The 22455-nt window shown below is 40.6% G+C and overlaps 1 protein-coding gene and 1 pseudogene across 1 annotated transcript; one reads left to right on the top strand and one right to left on the bottom strand.

The window, feature by feature from the left end:
* Positions 1-10714: 10714 nt before the first annotated feature.
* Positions 10715-13310, bottom strand: LOC114371560 (annotated as a pseudogene).
* Positions 13311-20167: 6857 nt separating this feature from the next.
* Positions 20168-22002, top strand: LOC114370136 (zeatin O-glucosyltransferase-like). The gene has a single exon (XM_028327423.1). The coding sequence runs from the start codon at positions 20242-20244 to the stop codon at positions 21625-21627; it is 1386 nt and encodes a 461-aa protein (XP_028183224.1). The 5' UTR covers positions 20168-20241; the 3' UTR covers positions 21628-22002.
* The last annotated feature ends 453 nt before the right edge of the window (positions 22003-22455 follow it).

The following is a 22455-nucleotide window of genomic DNA, read 5'->3' as shown; positions in this document are numbered from 1 at the left end:
AAATAGGGGAGATGCTTGCCGCCCAAGCGAGCTCACATCGCCCAGGCGAGCAGGGTTGCTTCCTCTAGAAGCAACAGCCTTCTGGAGGAATCTTCTGGAGGGCCCAAGTGGGCTTGGTTGCTATTTGCACCCCCATTTTTACTAAGTACACCCCCTGCCTTTTTTTGGTGATTCTTTTTTCGTAAAGTTACGGAAACTTACGAATTTCGTAACGATACTTGTTTTCTTTCAGTAATGCTACGGAACCTTGTGGATTACATAATCATCCCCTTTTTGACTTACGGAATGTTACGGAACCTCACTAATTGTGCAACGATGCTTCCATTTGATTTCCGGTGTGTCACGGAACCTTACGGATTGTGCATCAATATTTTCTTTTGTTTTCCAGCATGTCCCGAAATTTCTCAAATTGCCTAATGATGGGTGTCAAGCACTTTACAAGGACCAAACAAAGGTCGCATGTCATCAAGCAAAGGTCCCCGGACGAAATTAGGGTATGACAATATATATATATAATGTATAAAATATTGGTAAACAAATACACATGGGTAAAAGGTTCACATTCACTTCACTATTACCAAATAAAACTTATTAAAAATATATTCGGCTCAAAACAAGGCCTGTCAAAATTTACAAAAATGTTTTGTTAAATTAATGAGGTAAAATAAAATGGACTAACATCATAAAGTTAATATGGAAACTTATGTCCCAATGTCACATCCTATCAGAACATTGTGTCTCGACGTCCTTCAGCACAAGGTTCCTTAAAGCAATTCACCTAGTCATCTGTTCCCCCGAACACAAGTTCAAGATCATCACAGTATCCAAACACAAATAACACATGGGGAGTGAGTTATCACATTCCTAACTAATAGAGAGAAATAAGATAACATGTAGGTATAAATATCATATAAACAAAATAAAACTTACTTAAACATAGCTCACGTCGTTTCACCATTTTTTCGCCCAACATGACATCACAACACGACACATTTCATTCATTTTCACAACATTCACGTACTCAAGGATCAAAACACAAAGTCATCAAGTCAATCAATATCGATCAATATACAAGCGTTATGTAACATATACACTAAGACTCAATCCTATATGCAATGTGGTACCATGTCAGTGAAAAACCACGTCGGGCGCCTAGGAGCACATGACAAGACAAACCACACACTAGCAAGTCAGGTCACTTTCACTAGGTAAGATCATAGGGAGACCAGTCAGGGTCATAGTGTTTTGCGAGAATGCTCTAACCATATGGGATCAACATAGGCTTAAAGGAGCACTCAAACCGAGTGACCCCCAAGGCCTACACTCCGAAGAGTCCGTCAAGGCCTCTCCCTCCTGATTCAGGTCCAACCCAGAAAACATTTTAGCACACAGACTCTATCTATGAACTATACCAAACACACAATTCCTCAATTGTTATCAAAATAGTTTTAACTCGTCACTCTTAAAGGGTCTTAACATTAACTCGTCGCCCTTAAAGGAACTTAGCATTAACTCGTCATCCTTAAAGGGTCTTATAGTTGTGTGATTGTACAATTCATAATTCATAACTCAATGCACACAACATCTCAATCACATGCATACTCAATTTATCACATACACTCAATCTCAATCACAATGGTATAATCTCAATTTAACACGTTATCACACTTCATGAATCATATACACTTACCTATGAACCATGCAATACACACAACTACTCAATTGTTTTCAAAATCATTTTAACTCGTCAGGTTCCCATAGTGGATCCCATCACAATACTCGTCATCCTTAAAGGGTCTTACAATTGTGTGATTGCACAGTTCATAGCTCACAACTCAATACACACATCTCAATACACGTATTTCACCATTCATCACAGATTCAATTTATCACATACTCACAATTTGAATCACCATTTCATAATCTCAATATAACAATTTATACAAAAGGTTTATCACAACATGGGGAGTAAACCCCTCAATTAATTTCACACAATTATATCAAAATCAATTAATCTAAATCATAGGTATAAAAATAAAAGCACCAATAACACTCAATTTTATCAACCAATTTGTATTAAGACATTAATATTGTATTTATAATCATAAAGGAAAAAATTATAATTCAATAAACATCCCAAAATAAACCCAATTTAATCCCCTAAGGATCCCTACACATATGTATTCTAATCCTCAATTGCGATAAACTCATCCCTTAACTCTAAATGGGTTCACGTGTCTTCCGGCAGCGATAGTGGCATCTCTAGCAAGTTCCTGAGATTCCTCAATTTTTTCCTCTGATTGCTCTGATAGGGTTCCCAAACGTCAAAGAGAAGAAGGGATCGAAGCCTCCATTTTATCTATCTTCATGCGATTCTGTTTTCCCTCTCCGTAGATGTTATTTCACAAATCCCAATGGTGGAGGTGTGCGTAATTGAATCGAGAACCACATATTAAAATTTTACGACAATCCAACGGTTAAAAAATCCGGGATCAAATTTTTACCCAGATAATTTTGGGTTTCTACGGGAAAAGAAAAGGCTACAATACGAAGTATATTTCTCTCAGTTCCAACATGATTTCGAAATTTCCAACAGTAAGAATGTTCATAAATGAGTTGCAAACCTGGTGCTCAAATTTCATGACGATCCAACAGTAAATGAGTCCGAGCTCATCATTTTTCTGAGACAGGTTTGGTGGTCTGCGGAAAAAAGAGAGGGTTTTCGGAGGAGAAGGGGGAAAAACGAAAATGAGGGGAAGAAGAGGCATCGTCGGTGTGAAAACTGACCTAACACGTCTCTACTTATACTTAAAATATTTACAACTTATTATTTACTCTATTTATTTATTTTTATTATTTTATAAAAACAAACTATATTTTATTTCCTATCAAATGAATAAATAAAATACCCTCTTTATTTTCTCTAAAATCATTATTTTAATTAATAAAGTTATTTCTCTTTATTTATTTAATTATAAAAACCTTATCATTTTATAAAACTCTATTTATTTATAAATAATAATCATTTTTAATTTAGTCTACGAAAAATGAGATGTTACAGCCGGCATCTCATTCCTTCCTATATTGCTCGAAGAATTCCACACCACCCTTCTCGATGGTCACATGGGAGTTGCTAAGACGCTTCGTCAATTACAGGAGAGCTTCAATTGGCCTCGGATGGCTGCATATGTCCGCCAGTTCGTTTCTTAGTGTATTGTTTGCCAATAAACTAAATATGAAACAAAGAAACCAGCCAACCTCTTACAGCCTTTACCAATCCCTTCTTCAATTTGGGAAGACATATCCCTGGATTTTATCACTAGGTTACCATCCTCCCAGGGCTTCACCACTATTCTATCATCATCGACCAATTTTCGAAAGGTGCCCATTTCAGCACCGTTCCCTCCAACTACACCGTGTACAAGGTCGCCCTCCTTTTCCTCGACTTGGTCTACACACACCATGGATTTCCTCGAAGCTTGGTATCTGATCAAGATCCCCTATTCATCATTAGTTTCTAGAGAGAACTATTCCGGTTGAGTGGAACCAAACTCCGGATGAACACCTCTTACCACCCTCAGACGGAGATCCTCAATCGTACCCTAGAATAATACTTGCGCGCTTTCGCTCATGACAAACCATCTCAATGGTTCAAGTTTTTATCGCTAGCGGAGTGATCATACAACACAGCAACCCATTCGGGCCCTCCTTTTCCTCGACTTGGTCTGCAAACACCATGGATTTCCTCAAAGCTTGGTATCTGATCGAGATCCCCTATTCATCATTAGTTTCTAGAGAGAACTATTCCGGTTGAGTGGAACCAAACTCCGGATGAACACCTCTTACCACCCTCAGACAGAGATCCTCAATCGTACCCTAGAATAATACTTGCGTGCTTTCGTTCATGACAGACCATCTCAATGGTTCAAGTTTTTATCAATAGCGGAGTGATCATACAACACCGCAACCCATTCGGGCACTCGGTTTTCCCCGTTTAAGGTCATTTTCGGCAAGCCCCCACCTTCTATCCCACAATACTTGCAAGGTTCTTCTCTGGTGGATGCAGTGGACAATCTTCCATCAACTCTCGAGGCCATTCATGCCACTCTGCAGTGCAGATTACTTAAAGTGCAGGCAACCATGAAGGCCACCATTGACAGTCACCGTCGCGATGTCCAATTCTCGGTAGGTGACTAGGTCTATGTTAGGTTACAGCCTTATCATCAGACCTCTCTCGCACCCACATACTCAAATCTTTCCAAGAGGTTTTATGGCCCTTTTTCGGTGACAGCATGTATCGGCCCAGTAGCTTATCATCTGACATTGTCGGCATCCTCGCGGATACATCTTGTATTTCATGTTTCTTTATTAAAACTCCACCATGACCCCCTGCTTACCCAGAGTGCTAATTTACCACCCACAGACATGGATAACCGCCCAGTTATCGAGCCGTTATTGTTACTATCAAGTGGGATAATTCATCTTCTCCACCGCTCAAACAGGTTTTGGCCCAGTGGTCCAGCTTATCCCAAAAGGACACCACATGAGAGTCATGGGATACTCTGCACACAATGTACAACCTTGAGGACAAGGTTATTCTTCAAGAGGGGAGAGATGATAGCAACACCAGCTACTGCAACACATCACACAACAGACCCAACAAGGCCACTAAGATACCCCTCCACTTGCGTGATTACGTGTGACCCCACTAATAGAGAATATCTCATTGCATATCATTCAGTTACCATTATGTATCAATTTATTATTATCTTTTATCCACTATCCATATCTGTTGTAACCGTTTAATGCTAGTTTATTAGTTGTGGGGTGCTAGTCGATCATTGTTGGGTCATAATCACTTAGTATGTTCATCTATAAATAGACTATCAATCGTGGCAATAAAATACAGAGAACAATTACCTTACTTTTATTGTCTTCTTTAGCTTTCTGCATAGTAACCTATCCTAACATCTATCCTCGCAGTTGTATTGATTTTCACCGTGTTAATGATAAGATTCCTAAAGATACATCGCTTAGAAAATGAAATTATTGTGAAACTTTTTGAAACAGGAACCATAACCAAACATTAAGGGTGTGTTTGATTTAATAAAAAACTATTTCTTATTTAAAAATAATAATAAACAAAAAACATAGATACATACAAAGCTCATGCCTCATCACATGTAGCATCATTTACATTCTTTAATTAAATTAGCTTTACCGTAACTTAATTTCATTCTTAAAATGCTTTACCCTTTTGATGTAATACCTCCCTTAAACCTTAACACATCTTTTATATCATGCTGAGATAAAGGATCATCCATTTGCATACATTTTCATCCAGGCTGCAGTTATTGGTGTTGGAAATAAGGCTTTTTATGTTTAGGAAAAGTGTTTAGGAATATTGGAGACTTTGAATAGAAACTTGATAGGAAGGAGAATTCTTTATGGAGGAGAGAACTTTGTATTTTTGCTTGATACAAATGTGTAGGATAACATCTCTATTTATACTACTCTAAGGAGAACTCTAGACACACTAATTCTAGAGAGTTCTCAACTCTAGAGATCCAAAGAGTATTCTAGAGAATATTAAAACCATAAGAAATATCTAGACACTCCAAACACTACAAGAATTCTCTAGAAACATGACCCATAATTACTTAAGCCCAAAATAACTAAGTCCAAGGAACCAAATAATTAATTTAGGCCCAAATCAAGTTTATATTTCAACATCCCCCCTTAAACTTGATTTGTGACTCCAAGCATACTCCTTAGCTTCACGAAAGTTTCCAACTTGAGTGGCTTTGTGAAAATGTCGGCAGCTTGATCTTGAGACATCACATACTTCAACTTTACCTCCTTATTCTCAATGCATTCTCTTATGAAGTGGTAACGGGTGTCGATGTGCTTACTTCTTTCATGAAAGACTGGATTCTTTGCCAAAGCGAGTGCTGATTTATTGTCAACACATATTTCCATAGGTTCTTCTTGTGGCATTTTTAACTCTTTCAACAAGTTCCTTAGCCACATTGCATGACAAACGCATGATGTGGCAGTGACATACTCAGCTTCACAAGTTGATAGTGTGACTATTGGTTGCTTCTTTGACATCCAAGTGAAAGCAGTATCTCCCATAAAGAACACAAAACCAGTAGTGCTCTTTCTATCATCCAAGTCTCCACTCCAATCGCTATCACTATAGCCAACAATGTCATAATTGTCAGAAGAGTAATAGTGCAAGCCAAAGTTTGTTGTACCTTTGATGTATCGAAGGATTCTCTTTGCCGCCTTGAAGTGAGTTGTGGTTGGAGCTTCCATGTAGCGACTTACTACTCCTACAGCATAGAGAATATTCGGCCTTGTACATGTCAAGTAACCTAAACTTCCAACCAAACTTTTGTAAAGAGTTGGATCCACATTCTCTCCTTTTTCATGCTTGCTCAACTTGCTGCCACATTCCATCGGGGTGCCAACTGGATTGGCGTCATCCATCTTGAACTTCTTAAGGACTTCTTTGGCATAGCCTTCTTGGGTGATGAAAATTCCTTTGTCTTCTTGTTTTACTTCGATGCCGAGATAATATGCCATGAGCCCCATATCCATCATCTCAAATTCATTTGACATATCTTTCTTGAACTCTTCGAACATGCTTGGATTGTTCCCTGTAAATATCAAGTCATCTACATACAAACACACAATCAAAATATCTCCACTTTGCGCTTTGATATAGAATGCATGCTCATATGGACACTTGATGAAATTCTTGTCTTGAAAGTACTTGTCGATTCGAACATTCCAAGCTCTCGGTGCTTGCTTGAGACCGTACAACGCCTTCTTCAACTTCAAGACTTTTTCTTCTTGCCCTTTTACTTCATAGCCCAGTGGTTGCTCAATATAGACTTCTTCTTCGAGAAAACCATTCAAGAAGGCTGACTTCACATCCATTTGATAGATCTTCCATTTATTTTGGGCTGCCAAAGAAATGATCAGTCTAATAGTTTCAAGACGAGCAACAGGAGCAAATACCTCATCATAGTCAATTCCTTGTCTTTGACTATAGCCTTTAGCCACCAATCTTGCTTTGTATCTCTCCACATCTCCTTTAGCATTCTTCTTTGCCTTGTACACCCATCTTACTCCGATTGCTTTGTGTCCTTGTGAAAGTGTAGTAAGTTCCCATGTATCATTCTTTGTGATTGACTTGATTTCTTCGTCCATGGCGTCTTTCCACTTTATGTTTTCCGCCGCTTCTTGATAGCTTAGAGGCTCACAATCACCAAAAAGACAAAAGAGGTTAATGTCGTTTAGGTTTTTGGTTACCTCATAAATCTCTTCAATGCTCCTTAGTCGCGGTGTCCTCTCACTTGAACTTGTTTCATCCAGCCTTGGTGTCGGTGAGGCAGGTGGTGTAATATGTTCCTCTATGATTGGTTGTTCAATTTCATCATTTTCTTCAAAATAAGGAAGAAAATCATACTTATCTTCTTGAACACTCCAATCCCAACAATTTTCTTCGTCGAACTCCACGTCGCGACTTATGACGATCTTTCTACTATTTGGATTATAGAGCTTGTACCCCTTGGATCTTGAGTCGTAACCCACAAACACGTACTTCTCACTTTTATCATCGAGCTTTGTCCTCTTTTCGTCTGGAACATGGGTATAGGCAATGCTTCCAAACACTTTGAGGTGAGAGATCCCGGGCTTCCTTCCACTCCATGCTTCTTGTGGTGTCTTCTCATGCACGCTTCTTGTTGGGAAACGGTTTGTTAGGTAAACTGCACATGCCACTGCTTCAGCCCAAAACTCCTTCGGCATCTTCTTGCTCTTGAGCATGCTTCGCACCATGTTAAGTATGGTCCGGTTCTTTCTCTCTGCTACTCCATTTTGTTGTGGCGATCTTGGCACTGTCAGTGGGCGACGGATTCCATGGTCTTCACAATATTTGTTGAACTTATTTGAAGTAAACTCTCCTCCTTGATCAGATCTCATGGCCTTGATGGAAAGACCACTTTCTTTATCCACGAGGGCTTTGAACTTCTTAAAGTTTTCTAACACTTCTGATTTCTCCTTCAAGAAATAAACCCAGGTTTTTCTGGAATAATCATCAATAAAGAGGAGAAAGTACTTATTCTTACCAAATGAGTTGGGTTTGATTGGTCCACAGACATCGGTGTGTATGAGCTCTAGCGGCTTTGTTGCTCTTGTTGTTGATTCCTTTGGAAAACTTTTACGAAATTGCTTCCCAATTAGACATCCTTCGCAAAGTTAGTCTGGGTGGTTGATGCTAGGCAAGCCTCTCACCATCTCCTTCTTCGCTAAACGTTCTAGACCGTCGAAGTTGAGGTGCCCGAACCGTAGATGCCATAGCCACGAAGAGTCGGTATAGCAAGCCTTGAGACACTTTGCCACATCATTTTGAATGTTCAAGAGGAACATTCTATTCTTTGACATAGGCACCTTAGCAATCAAGTTATGTCTACAATCTCTTAAGAAAAGACTATGTTCTTTCAAATGGATGTCATAGCCTTTCTCTAATAATTGTCCCAAGCTCAAAATATTATTCTTCATGTTAGGCACATAGTAGACATTGGATATGAATTGATGACTCCCATTCTTCAAACGTATGAGAATTTTACCTTTGCCTTTGACTGGTATCTTTGAGTCGTCTCCAAATGAGACATCGCCAGTTGCCGCTTCATTGATCTCCATGAACATGCTTTTATCGCCGCACATATGGTTGCTTGCGCCGGTGTCGAGGTACCACTTGTTTCTTTTCTCTTCAAATTTGTTTTGGCACGCGAGTAGCAAAGTTTCTTCTTCTCCGCCTTTTTCTTCTACAAAGTTAGCTTTCTCTTCAACCTTCTTCGAGAATCTACACTCGGATGCATAGTGACCAATCTTGTTGCAATTGAAGCACTTGATTTGTGATTTGTCATACCTCGACCATGAATTTCCTCTTCCACGACCTCTTGTTACTTGTGGATTCCAACTTCTTTCTCTATTGTTGAATTTGTTGGAGTGGTTGTTGTAACCACCTCTTCCTTCTCCTCCATGTCCTCGTCCACGTCCACGATCTTGGCCGCGACCTCGTCCTCTTTGGCTCTTGTAATTTGCATAGTTTGCTTCCTTTACGTTGAGTTGTAGTAGTTGCTTTGTAGCCTCCTTTTGTTTAATTTTTCTCTTTTGTTTTTCTTCGTATGCTTGTAAGGAACCCATGAGTTGCTCAATAGTCATGGTCTTTAAATCCTTGTTTTCTTCAATGTTGGTAACAATGAAGTCAAAACTTGGATTTAAAGTTCGAAGTATTTTTTCCATGACCTTCACCTCATCAACATCTTCACCATTTCTTTTAAGTTGATTGACTACGGCCAATACTCGAGAAAAATAATCAGAAATTGACTCGGACTCCTCCATAAACAAACGCTCAAAGTCACCTCTAAGAGTTTGAAGACGAATCTTTTTACCTGCTCAACTCCTTTGTTGCAAGTTTGAAGCTTATCCCATGCTTCTTTGGTCGTCGTTGCGTTGGATATCTTCTCAAATGTATCTTCATCCACCGATTGATAAATGAGAAAGAGAACTTTCTTGTCTCTCTTTCTTGACTCCTTCAATGTCTCCTTTACACCTTGGCTTAGCGAGGCTTCATCTTGCTCCTCGAAGCCATTCTCTACGATATCCCACACATCTTGAGCTCCTAGTAGCGCCTTCATCTTGATACTCCAATTATCATAGTTTTTCTTTGTGAGCATCGGCATTTGGAAAGGAAAACCTCCATTCGCCATCTTTTGAGGATCTTGAAGCTCTGATACCACTTTGTTGGAAATAAGGCTTTTTATGTTTAGGAAAAGTGTTTAGGAATATTGGAGACTTTGAATAGAAACTTGATAGGAAGGAGAATTCTTTATGGAGGAGAGAACTTTGTATTTTTGCTTGATACAAATGTGTAGGATAACATCTCTATTTATACTACTCTAAGGAGAACTCTAGACACACTAATTCTAGAGAGTTCTCAACTCTAGAGATCCAAAGAGTATTCTAGAGAATATTAAAACCATAAGAAATATCTAGACACTCCAAACACTACAAGAATTCTCTAGAAACATGACCCATAATTACTTAAGCCCAAAATAACTAAGTCCAAGGAACCAAATAATTAATTTAGGCCCAAATCAAGTTTATATTTCAACAATTGGATTTGAAGATTAGCATTGCTAATCTCCAATAATTAGCATACATGCTCAATTGGAGAAAACCAACTAACCAAGCAATTCCACCAAATCAATTATTCTCGAAAATAAAAAGCAACAATACAACACCTATCAACGAATATTGAGTGCCACCGCTCAATTGGCTGGCTGTTGCACCTTCAATTCCCACAACCTAGGAACCAACAAACATTTTAAAATGTCATTCAGTAACTAGAACCATGCACAAAAATTCGAACCAAAGTTTACATAAACGACATATCAAAATACTATAGTACAATAAAAAAATTAACAGTATGTTGCTAGTTGCTACTACTATTAGTATAAATGGTGTTTTCCTTTTGCTCTGAAGTGGACCAGTATGTCCCACAAGGCTAGTTTCTTTCTCATATGACTCCAAGGAGCTCATAGAAATAGAAATCGACGCGCTTTGTGTTCTGGTTACTGTCCTCCGAAATTTAGAGTCCAAGGGTTCATCATATGGTTGTGAAAAATAAGCAACAAGTCTATAGCCTATTAGCATTACGAACAGAGCCAATGCAGCCATGATTTTCCCCTGCAAATGTAGCCCCACTTGCTTGATCACAGGATGTTCTGCAATCATACACTGGCCATTAGAACAAGGATATGTGTCACTAATGCCATACCGAGACCCTATCACAAGATGGTACACATAGTAGTGGGTGGAGAAGTATTTCAGCCATGCTATAAATTTTGGGACATGTTGATTACAGTATCCACCAAGCAAAATGGAAGTTAGCATGATCACCGATGCCAGTGTAGATGCGGATTTCTATTCCATTACAATAGCACCAATGGCAAGGCCTTGCCCTTGTAAAACTAACACATTGAGGAAGACACTCAGCAGTATGTATATGAAGTTTACCATACTAGCTTTCAGCCCCGCCATCCAATAGACTGTTGTAAGAAATATGGTGGGAAACGCAAGATCACCAACTCATGTTGTCAATTGATTTATTGTTATAAGCTTAGAAATTAGTTTATAACCTTAGTCATTCATGACTTTACTCAGTTCTCTGATTAACCACATTTCTATGTTAAAACAAGGCAATAATTCAGTATATAATTTCACAAGCCTTCGGAGAAACTATATTGGTATATTTTACTTTTGGTGAGTCCAATTTTACACAAAATTGAGCTAAGCATGACATCTTAGGAGCACATATATAATTTATTTTCCAAGTGGAACTCTTATTTATTTATCAAAAGATGTTACCTGATCCTGCATGTGTAAAATATCATATTTATACCATAGTAGTCATGCAATAAGAGCAACCATAAGGACCAGACAAATCTGCATGTCAAAGATGATGCATACTTCCTCTCTTTGATGTCTCTTTTTAGCAGCACGAGGAATTGCTGTGACCAACTGGTAGCCATTCCCCAAAGCCATTGTTTTCAATTCTACCCTTACTTTTATCATAATCAGTTATTACATGAAGCATTGGCTTCAATTTGGCATTGAAGTAGTTCCTATATGCAGAAATCAACTTAAGGCATGGTCCTCATTCGATTGATCGGTGTAGACACCTGCAAGATATTTTCCCATGTGGCCAACTAAGAAAGTTAAATTAAACCCATCTATTTTCTTTTTAATACAAAAGAATCACAGGCTCAGTGCCTAAATAACTCATCTTTATCCCCCATGTTCTTTACCATATTTGCAGCATGGGTATATGAAATACTAATTAATGAGAAAAGTTCATTTCTAAGTTCTAATTTTGTCCCCTAGATTGGAAGCATTGATCACTTCACTTTAGTACATTACTTTCTAAATTTTCCTTTTAGTTTGACTTCTGTAAAAGACATTCACTTTAGCCCTTAATGCATGAAAAAACTGAGATGAAAAGAACTTAAATGAATGACTTGTCACAAAGCTAGTAATTCTTATAATCTAATTTATAGATTTAATCAATCATGAAAAATAGAATAAGTGAATTTATCCAAATATATGTAGGTACTAATAGATAAATGAGATTTTGAACTTCTGTCCACAAAGTTTCATAAATAACAAAGGAAACCTCACACTTTTTAAAATAATAAAGAGCAAACAACATACCATTTGCAAGATTCAAAAGGAAATCTGAGGGGTTCATGACCGTGGTTGGGGCATATCCAAATCTAGAAAAATATTCCATAGCTTCAGATCCTTTTCCAAAATACACAAGGTTCCCTTTTGAAAGCATAAACACCTTTTGAAACATGCAATACATCCTACTTGAAGGTTGAGGTATGGTCATCAAAACAGTTCTCCCTCCATTTGACAAAGTTGAGACAATTCTCTTAGCAATTGTTGAGTCCAATCCAGATGCATCCAGGAACAACAAGCTTGGGTTTGTGAGCATTTCTTGTCCAATGCTAACCCTTTTCCTCTTCCCTCCAGAAACCTACCCCTCTAACCAGTGGCCCTCCAATGATGTTGTCCTTGCACATGGTTAAACCAAGCTGAGCCATCACAGCTTTTGCATGCATAATTTTCTCCTTCGTGGTGAAACTGTTTGGCAATCTGAGAAGGGAAGTGAACACTAGAGTTTCAACCAGTCAAGTGGGACAGAGAACATAATCTTGTGTGACAAAACCTCTGCTCCTCTTCATTGCATTTGAGAAGGCTTTGCCATTGTATGTTATGCTTTCATGGAGTTTCCCTCTGAAAAAAATAACAAAAAACATCAAACTCAGTTTGGCAGAACCACAAAAATATTACAATGAAGCTATGAACAAACGCCAAATTGGGTGCACCTGTTTATCAAGAGGGTGGTGAAAGTCGTCAGCGTCAAGGTCACGGAAGACGACGGCAGAACCAACTCTGCAAAAAAAAAATATGAAAGCATCACAAAACTTAACAACTAATTCAAATTTATGTTCAATGGAAACATGTACAACATAATTCAAAATTTTCTTCCCTAACAATATCTATTTCTCAAAGCAAAAATATAATACAACTCAACACTTCTTAGAGACACCAACAGTTTTACCCCTGCGACCAGTACACTTAGTGTGCTGGCCACGAACGCGAAGGCCCCAGTAGTGCCTCAAACCATGGTGATTTCTTATTTTCTTCAAGCGCTCCAAATCATCCATCAATTTTATATCCAGTGCATTTGACACCACCTGAGAATACTTCCCATCCTTCTAGTTCTTCTTCCTATTCAAAAACCAATCTGGGATCTTGAATTGTCGAGGGTTGGCAACCACAGTCTGTTAGGGGTTGTGCGGGGAGCGGGAAAAGGAAGCACGGTGGCTCGCGGTGGAGAGACTAGGCGGGGAAGGGGTTGCGTGTTCCTGGGATGAATCTGGACGTGAAGAGAGAGAGAATACACCCTTATTCGTGAAAGAGAGGGAAACTCCTTCCAGTAACGACTTATATTTTTTATGCCCTTTATTACAATGCTTATCAGTATTTATAGCTAATGATACATGCCAAGATAACTGCCCAACTAATTATGTTACGACTAACTAATTCTATCACGTGCTTAATTTCTCCTATCCCATATGTGCCTTGTTTTATTATTACATGTAAAAGCTTATTCCCGCATTCCCAGTAAGCCCTTCACGTGGTAATCGCGCAAACGCAGTGGTACTTTCTTGGTACGCGCTGGTCTCGGGGTGGCTTGGCAGATGTCGATGTTGCTAACACTGCCTTCCTCCCTAAAATCCACCTTGTCCTCAAGGTGGTAGGTCTTACACAGATCAGACCACATTTCCCACGAAGTGTCTTCTGGTGGCTCACCTTCCCACTGTGTAAGCACCAGGCGAGTGGGCGGGGTTGTCGACTGGTCAAGTTTGGAGTCTAGAAAGCACATGGGACGTTGAAGGGGCTTGTTTTCCAAAACCTGTAAGGGCCAACCATAATCTGTAGCCGGTGGTGGACCATGATGAGGGTGGAGGAGAGAGCAGTGGAAGATTGGGTGAATCTGTGATTCAGGTGGGAGATGGAGTCGATAGGCCACCTGCCCAATGCGCTCGACAATTTGAAATGGTCCAAAGAAATGCTTAGAGAGTTTCGAGTGGCGCAGTCCGACGACAGAAGTTTGACGCCCTGGTCGCAGTTTTACGAACACCCACTGCCCCACGTCGAACGCGATATCATCTCGTTTGGCATCAGCATATCTCTTCATAACTTCTTGGGCCTTCTGTAACCTGTGCCTAAGTTTAGAGTGTAAAATCTGGCGAGACTCGAGCAAGGTTTGGACAACTTCGTTTTTAGTCATGCCCGCAACATAGTCAAGAACTGTAGGGGGTGGCTTACCGTAGGTAATTTAGAACGGAGTTAGGCCGGAGCTAGAGTGGACCGAGGTGTTGTAACTCCACTCTACAAGGGCCAGATACTGGTACCACGCAGATGGTTGATCATGGATGAAGCAACAGAGGTATTGTTCAATGATGCGGTTCATCACCTCCATCTGGCCATTGGACTGAGGATGGTACGTCGTGCTGAGCCTCAAACGTGTGCCACTCAACCGGAATAACTCCCTCCAGAACTTGCTCATGAAGATAGGGTCCCGGTCAGACACGATGCTCTTGGGGAACCCATGTAGTTTGCATATGATATCGAGGAATAGGCTTGCGACTTTGAACGCCGTGAATCCGGTGGGAAGAGCACCTAGATGCACTCCTTTCGAAAACCGATCAACCACAACTAGGATGACAGTGAACCCATTGGAGGTTGGCAAGTGGGTGATGAAGTCCATAGAGAGGTCTTCCCACACGCCCTCTGATGTCGGTAAAGGTTGCAGTAACCCAGCTGGGCGCCTGTGACTATTCTTATTCTGCTGGCATGTGACACATTCCTTAATAAACCTTTTAACGTCTTGTTTCAGGCTGGACCAGAAGAAGCTTGATTCGAGGCGATGGGTCGTTTTGGAAATGCCTAAATGGCCTCCTAGTGGGGTCGCATGATGTTCCGATATGAGGCTGTGAATATATGAGTTGTTATTGTTAAGCCATATCCTTCCCTTGAACAATACTAACCCGTTACCAAGAGAATAGTCAGGGTAGGTGGTTGGATGATCCTGGATTGCCCTTGTGAGTTGCTGAAATTCTAGATTTTCGGTGAGTGATTGCTTAATATCGTGGAGGAAGTCAAGCTGGGGTATGGAGAGTATTAGCAATTGACCCACTGGAGGTGGAGCTCGTGAGAGCGCGTCGGCCACCACATTAGTGGCGCCGGACTTGTACTGGATCGAGTACTCGTAGCCAAGCAACTTCGAGAGGTAATAGTGTTGTTCTGGTGTCTGTATGACCTGTGTCATCAGCTCCCGAAGGCTCTTGTGGTCGGTGAGAATGGTGAATGGCCGGCCCAAGAGGTACTACCTCCATTTTCTCACCGCGGCCACCACGACATGGAGCTCTCGTATATACGTGGATGTGTGGAGTAACCGGGGTCCAAGACTCTTGCTGAAGTATGCCAGAGGGTGCCCATTCTGCAAAAGCACTGCACCCATGGCGGTCCTGGATGCATTTGTCTCAACCACGAAGGGCTCTGAAAAATTAGGAAGGGCAAGCACCGGAGCATTAGTCATGGCTAGCTTGAGCTAGTCGAAGGCTTGCTGAGATTCCGGTGACCAGTCGAAAGCGTCTTTGCATAGCAGGGCTGTGAGTGGAGCTGCGATGGAGGCGTAACTCTTAATGAATTTCCTATAAAATCTGGTGAGCCCCAGGAATGCCGTAGTTCCTTGACCATCGTCGGAGGTGGCCACTGCAACATAGCCTGAACTTTTGATGGTTCTGGAGTGACACCCTTGTCGGAGACAATGTGGCCGAGGTACTCGATGGTTTCTTGTGCGAAGAGGCATTTATAGCGCTTAAGGTAAAACTCAACATGTTGGAGAGTTTGGAATATAATCTCTAGGTGTTGTAAATGTGAAGATAATGAACTGCTATAAACCAGGATATCGTCAAAAAATACCGTCACAAACCTGCATAGGAATGGTTGCATGAGTTGATTCATGGCAGATTGGAACATTGAGGGCGCATTGCAAAGCCCAAAGGGCATTACCAAATATTTGAAACGACCATTATGGGTGCGGAAAGCCATCTTCTCGACGTCGTGTTCACTTATCAGTATCTGGTGGAACCCCTACCGGAGGTCCTGTTTCAAAAACCAAGAAGCATGTCCCAGTTCGTCGAGCAGTTCATCGACCGTCGGTATAGGGAAACGATCGCGAACTGTGACGTAGTTGAGAGCTCTATAGTTGACACATAGTCGCCAAGTGTCGTCCTTCTTCTTTACTAAGAGCACCGGCGAGGAATAGGGGCTAGTACTTGACCTGATCAGCCCGGCGGAAAGGAGATCAGAGACTTGTCGTTCGATCTCATTCTTTTGAAAGTGTGGATAGCGGTAGGGTCGGACAGTCACCGGAGTTGTGGAGGGTTTGAGGGTAATACGGTGGACCACTTGGCGTGGCGGAGGGAGCCGTGATGGAGTCTGAAAAAGCTGATCGTATTGATGAAGAAGGTGTTCCACAGACAGGATGGGGTGTTGGGCCGCGGATGGGTCGGGTTGGTCTGCAGGTAGAATGTGTAATTGGTAAAGGGCTGAAGTGGAACCCGTTTGGATGAGGCGCTTCAGTTGGGTCGCTGAAGTTGGTTCAGGCCCAAGAGTGGCATCCGCCTTCAGTGTTATATCTCGACCCAAGTGGTTAAAATGCATTATGCACTCCGCATAATCTGTAGTAACTGGTCCTAGACACTTTAACCAATCTATTCCTAACACTGCATCGGCTCCGCTTATCTGAAGCATGTGGAATGACACCACAAAGGGGTGACCCTGTATGGTGACCTGAGTTTCTGGGCAAACTTGGTCACATGCTAACATAGAGTCGTTCCCAACCATCACTTGAAGGGGATAGGTGTTCTGAATAGGAAGTTTGAGGAATTGTGCTATTCGTGGTTGAAGGAAGTTGTGAGTGCTTCCACTGTCAACCAGGACGGTCAGTCGTGCGTTTTTAATGGTGCCATATATTCGGAAGGTTTCCAACGAGGGTAGTCCAGCAAGAGCATGGAGGCTTATGTGTGAGCAGTCCGCATCTGGTGGTGGTTCTGGATTATCTTGATCGTCTCCTTGTTCTGGTTCAGCAGTCTCCGTAATTGGTGACTGCTCGTCAGCGATGAACAGCAACACTCTACCCTTGCATCGGTGATTAGTGCTCCATTTTTCATCGCAATTGTAACATAATCCTTTCTCTCGCCGGAAAGCCATTTCTGTCTGAGTGCGTTGCACAAATGATGGCTTAGCCTTGGCGGAGGTGTTAGGCAATTGATTAACGAAGGGCCTAGGTTGGGAAAAACTTCGTTGTGACAGAGCTGCTCGATCGCGTAACTTCTCTTCCTGAAGCTTAGCTAGGGCAGTAGCTTGCAGGAGCGATATCGGCTGGAGTGCCATTACCTCACGTTGCACGTCGGGGTTTAACCCAGAGATAAAGCAACTTAAGAGAAATGGAGGTGGAAGTCCTACCACGCGGTTTGCTAGTCGTTCGAACTCTGTCAAATATTCATTCGTCGTACTTGTTTGCGGTAGTTTGAACAAAGCTCCTTTAGGATCATCGTAGAACGTCGGCGCAAATCACGATTCAAGAGCTTGAAGGAAGCCGTTCCATGGCGTGATAAAGCCGTTGCTGAACATCCATTGATACCAGCTTAATGCGGCACCGTCAAGGTACAGGGATGCAACGGTGATTCTTTCTTCCTCTGGTGTGTTTTGATATTGGAATAGCTGAGTGATCTTGAAGATCCACCCTAACGGATGGCGTCCATCAAACCGCGGTATGTCAAACTTAACTGTGTTGCGTTGATGGCCCTAGTGATTCACGGTAGTTGTGTTGTTATTTTTACCGGAATCATGGAAACGGAGGTGTTCTAGGATCGAATCGACCTTGCCAGCGAGGTCGTTGTAGCGATCATTGATGGAGGCTTGGCTATTGGAGAGGCAAACGATGGCTTCCTCGAGGCGATCAGTGGTTGTCTTTCTGGTTCCGTGGTCAGCCATGGAGATGGAGACGGCGGAGGTCGGACCAGTTGTTAGAGGTTGCACGGGGAGCAGGAAAAGGAAGCACGGTGGCTCGCGGTAGAGAGACTAGGCGGGGAAGGGGTTACGTGCTCATGGGATGAATCTGGACGTGAAGAGAGAGAGAATACACCCTTATTCGAGAAAGGGAGGGAAACTCCTTCCAGTAATGACTTACATTTCTGATGCCCTTTATTACAATGCTTATCAGTATTTATAGCTAATGATACATGCCAAGATAATTGCCCAACTAATTTTGTTACGACTAACTAATTCTATCACGTGCTTAATTTCTCCTATCCCATGCGTGCCTTGTTTTATTATTACATGTAAAAGCTTATTCCCGCATTCTCGGTAAGCCCTTCACGTGGTAATCGCGCAAACGCAGTGGTACTTTCTTGGTACGTGCTGGTCTCGGGGTGGCTTGGCAGATGTCGGTGTTGCTAACATAGTCATAACACTATCCAACTCAATAGCACTCAATTCACCAGCTCTCTTGTTCATATCAACATCGACTTTTTTTGCAGCAAATGCTAGTGAATTATTTCTCCTTTTTATAAAATTATATTATATTACTACAACCATATGTTTTAGAGCATAGTATTCCTTCTTTCAGGATTCTTTTGTTGCACTCGATTGAATTAATATGAGTTTTCATATCTTGGAATAAGAGTGCATGTATGTTAATTTATTTTGTCACTGAAGTGGAAGTGTTTTCTTTCTAAGGATAACACATAGCATGTTTCAACTCAAGCTATTTTAAACTCTTCTACTATTAAATTTTATGTTCTATATTAATTGATTATTGTAAACATTATATGTGTTATGATTCTATTTGAACTTATTCTATTACTAATTGTTTATGGCTTCCTAATTATTTATCGAACTAGAGACATTTTTTTTTTCACCAAGGTGGTTGAAGATTGATAGGGATAGTAATATGGGACTGCAGGAAGTAAGGGGTCTGCAAGAAGCACAAAAGCGTGAGTGAGACCCAAAAAAGGAAAGCAACACACAGAGTATGTACAGCATGGTCAGCTATGACCCATGCAGCATGCATCCACATATATGAAGTGTGTAATAGCTGGTAGTGCCTTTGTAGTGGTGAATAATTCTGTTAGGATTGCGCTATCCTTTTGGTTATTATTGTCGGGAATTTGTTCCCTAGTAGCGAGTATATAAGGGTATGTATGGCTTTCTACAGAGGAATGAAAAATATCAGAAAAGTTGTCTCTTTCTCTCTCTTGCTTTCTCTCTCTCCTTCTTCTCTTATGGAGGTTCCTAGCCCTCGAAGCTAGGGTGTTCGCGTCCCGTGCTTGGTTCCTAACAAAGATCTTTGACGAAGCTCTTGCGCTTGGTCGATTGGGGATTTGGGATTTTAGGGTCGAAGGCAATCGCTAAAGCGCCGCCGAGCCTAAACCTATTGAAAGTTAGGAAGTAGAGGGGGACTTTGTGGAAGTGGTAGAGAGTGGAAAAGGGCGTGAAAGCCATTAAATTGAAGAGACGCGGGTTTTGGTTCGGAGTAATTATGAACTCGTTGGTCGAGTAGGAGGCATGACGCACGAAATGCAAAGACAAGAGTTTTTCTACAAAAGTGGTTAGTGGTCAGGAAGAGGAGGCATGACACATGAAACACCCATGAGTAAAGTGCAAAAAGTGTTCTATAATTGATAAAGATGAGAAATATCATATTTAGGAAATGAAACTAAGTTTAGAAGAAAGAATATAAATTAATTAAAGATAAAAGAATCTTTTAATAAAATATTAAAATAAAAATATAATTACAAAAAGATCCTTAAACATTAAAAAAAAATATGAAACTGAATTATGATGTGACCATATAAGTAACGTGATACTGCATAACATTCACACCACTTATTTTAAATTTTCAAGTGAAACCGAAATAACAATTTCTATAAATACTTGACATGCCAACCCAAGACACTACTACTTTCCAAATCTGTTGCCAAAGTTGAATAATAGCATCTAGCTACAAAAATTTCCCCAATGGCTTCGAGTGGAAAAATCCTTCCTCACCAAACCCAAGTGGTGGCTGTTCTCATACCGTTCGCTGCACAAGGCCATCTCAATCAGCTTCTGCACCTCTCACGCCTAATCTTATCACACAACATAGCAGTCCATTATGTATGCACTGCCACAAACATTCGCCAAGCCACACTTCGAGACAAAAACTCCATTTCCAACATTCATTTCCATGGCTTCGAAGTTCCACCCTTTGCTTCTCCTCCTCCCAACCCCAACAATGAAGAAACTGATTTCCCATCTCATCTAATTCCTTCCTTTGAGGCCTCTTCGCATCTTCGCGAGCCTGTGAGGAATCTTCTTCAGTCCCTCTCATCTCAAGCCAAAAGGGTCATTGTCATCCATGATGCCGCAATGGCATCGGTGGCACAAGATGCCACAAACATGCCAAATGTTGAGAATTACACTTTTCAAATCACGTGTGCCTTTACCACCTTCGTGTATCTTTGGGATAAAATGGGAAGGCCCTCGGTTGAAGGCTTGCATGTACCAGAAATTCCTTCCATGGAAGGATGCTTCACACCCCAATTCATGGATTTCATTATTGCACAGAGAGATTTCGACAAATTTAGTGATGGATACATCTACAACACAAGCAGGGCAATTGAAGGTTCTTACATTGAGTCGATGGAGCGCATCAGTGGTGGCAAGAAGATTTGGGCACTGGGACCATTCAACCCTTTAGCCATTGAGAAGAAAGAATCAAAAGGAAGACACTTATGCATGGAATGGCTTGACAAACAAGATCCAAATTCAGTCATATATGTGTCTTTTGGGACCACAACAAGCTTTAAAGAGGATCAAATTGAACAGATTGCAACTGGGTTGGAACAAAGCAAGCAGAAGTTCATATGGGTGCTGAGAGATGCTGATAAAGGAGACATCTTTGATGGAAATGAAACAAAAAGGTATGAGCTTCCAAATGGGTTTGAGGAGAGGATTAAAGGCATAGGGCTAATTGTGAGAGATTGGGCACCCCAATTGGAAATTCTGAGCCACACTTCAACAGGGGGGTTTATGAGTCATTGTGGATGGAACTCCTGCTTAGAGAGCATAACCATGGGGGTGCCAATAGCATCATGGCCTATGCACTCTGACCAGCCAAGAAACACTGTTTTGATAACACAGGTGCTCAAGGTTGGTTTGGTTGTGAAGGATTGGGCACAAAGGAATGCATTGGTGACTGCGTCAGTTGTTGAGAAGGTTGTCAGAAGGTTGATTGAAACAGAGGAAGGTGATGAGATACGACAGAGAGCAGTGAGGCTTAAAAATGCCATCCATAGGTCCAAAGATGAAGGTGGAGTTTCTCACCTGGAAATGGAGTCTTTCATAGCTCATATCACTAATTAGTTTTATCAATTGATATGGCTGTGGATGCTAGTCGAATATGAAAGCATTTAACAGTCCATGAGGTTAATGCAAAATAGGTTTGGCATGAAAATACCCACCTTTCTGTTTCTTCATGGCAAAATTTCCGTGATAAATATGTATGCTAATGCAGGAGGTTACTGAAACAAAAGGGATCGAGAAGTGGAGATTTTGTTTGATCCTGATAGCTTTTTGGTTATTTATTATTTTTAATATATCTGTTTGTTTTACTGATAAAAAAAATTGTTAAACCTTTTTCCAAAATTCTTATCCATATATTTCAGAACAATCTTTCTTTGGTGCGAATAATTGTATCGACTTGCAAATTAAAGTTATGAATTTTTATATACGATCTAAGACTTAAAACACTATTAACCTATTATATATACTATTTTTAGTCTGTTAGATTCTCCTTGTTCTAACTATTTTCACTCTATTTTTTTGTTTTTGTTTTTTATCAGTCCCCTTCATCTCAGTTCTAGAACTTCTCCTTCAAATCAAAGATAAACATATCTACAATGCATATAGGTATATTGTTTTTTCACGCAAAAAATTGTGTCTTGTCCTATTATAGTCTCGGGAAAGCAATAGTGTTATTGTTCATGAGGTATGCGACATTCAAAGTCACATGGTTTGAAAATATATATATTATATAATATATTGTAATTTTATATTTTTTTAATTTTATTTCTTTATTGATATAATGCCAAATTCAAATTCACATGGTTTGAAAAAATATCTGTAAACTATAAAGTCAAGAAAAGAATTAACACTTTTCTAAGTTTGACTTTGTCTTCTCAATTATCGGAT

Source organism: Glycine soja, chromosome 10 (assembly GCF_004193775.1).
Source record: "Glycine soja cultivar W05 chromosome 10, ASM419377v2, whole genome shotgun sequence".
NCBI classification, from domain to species: Eukaryota; Viridiplantae; Streptophyta; class Magnoliopsida; order Fabales; family Fabaceae; genus Glycine; species Glycine soja.
Note: the sequence above shows the minus strand (reverse complement) of the source record. Positions and strands in the feature narration are given on the sequence as shown.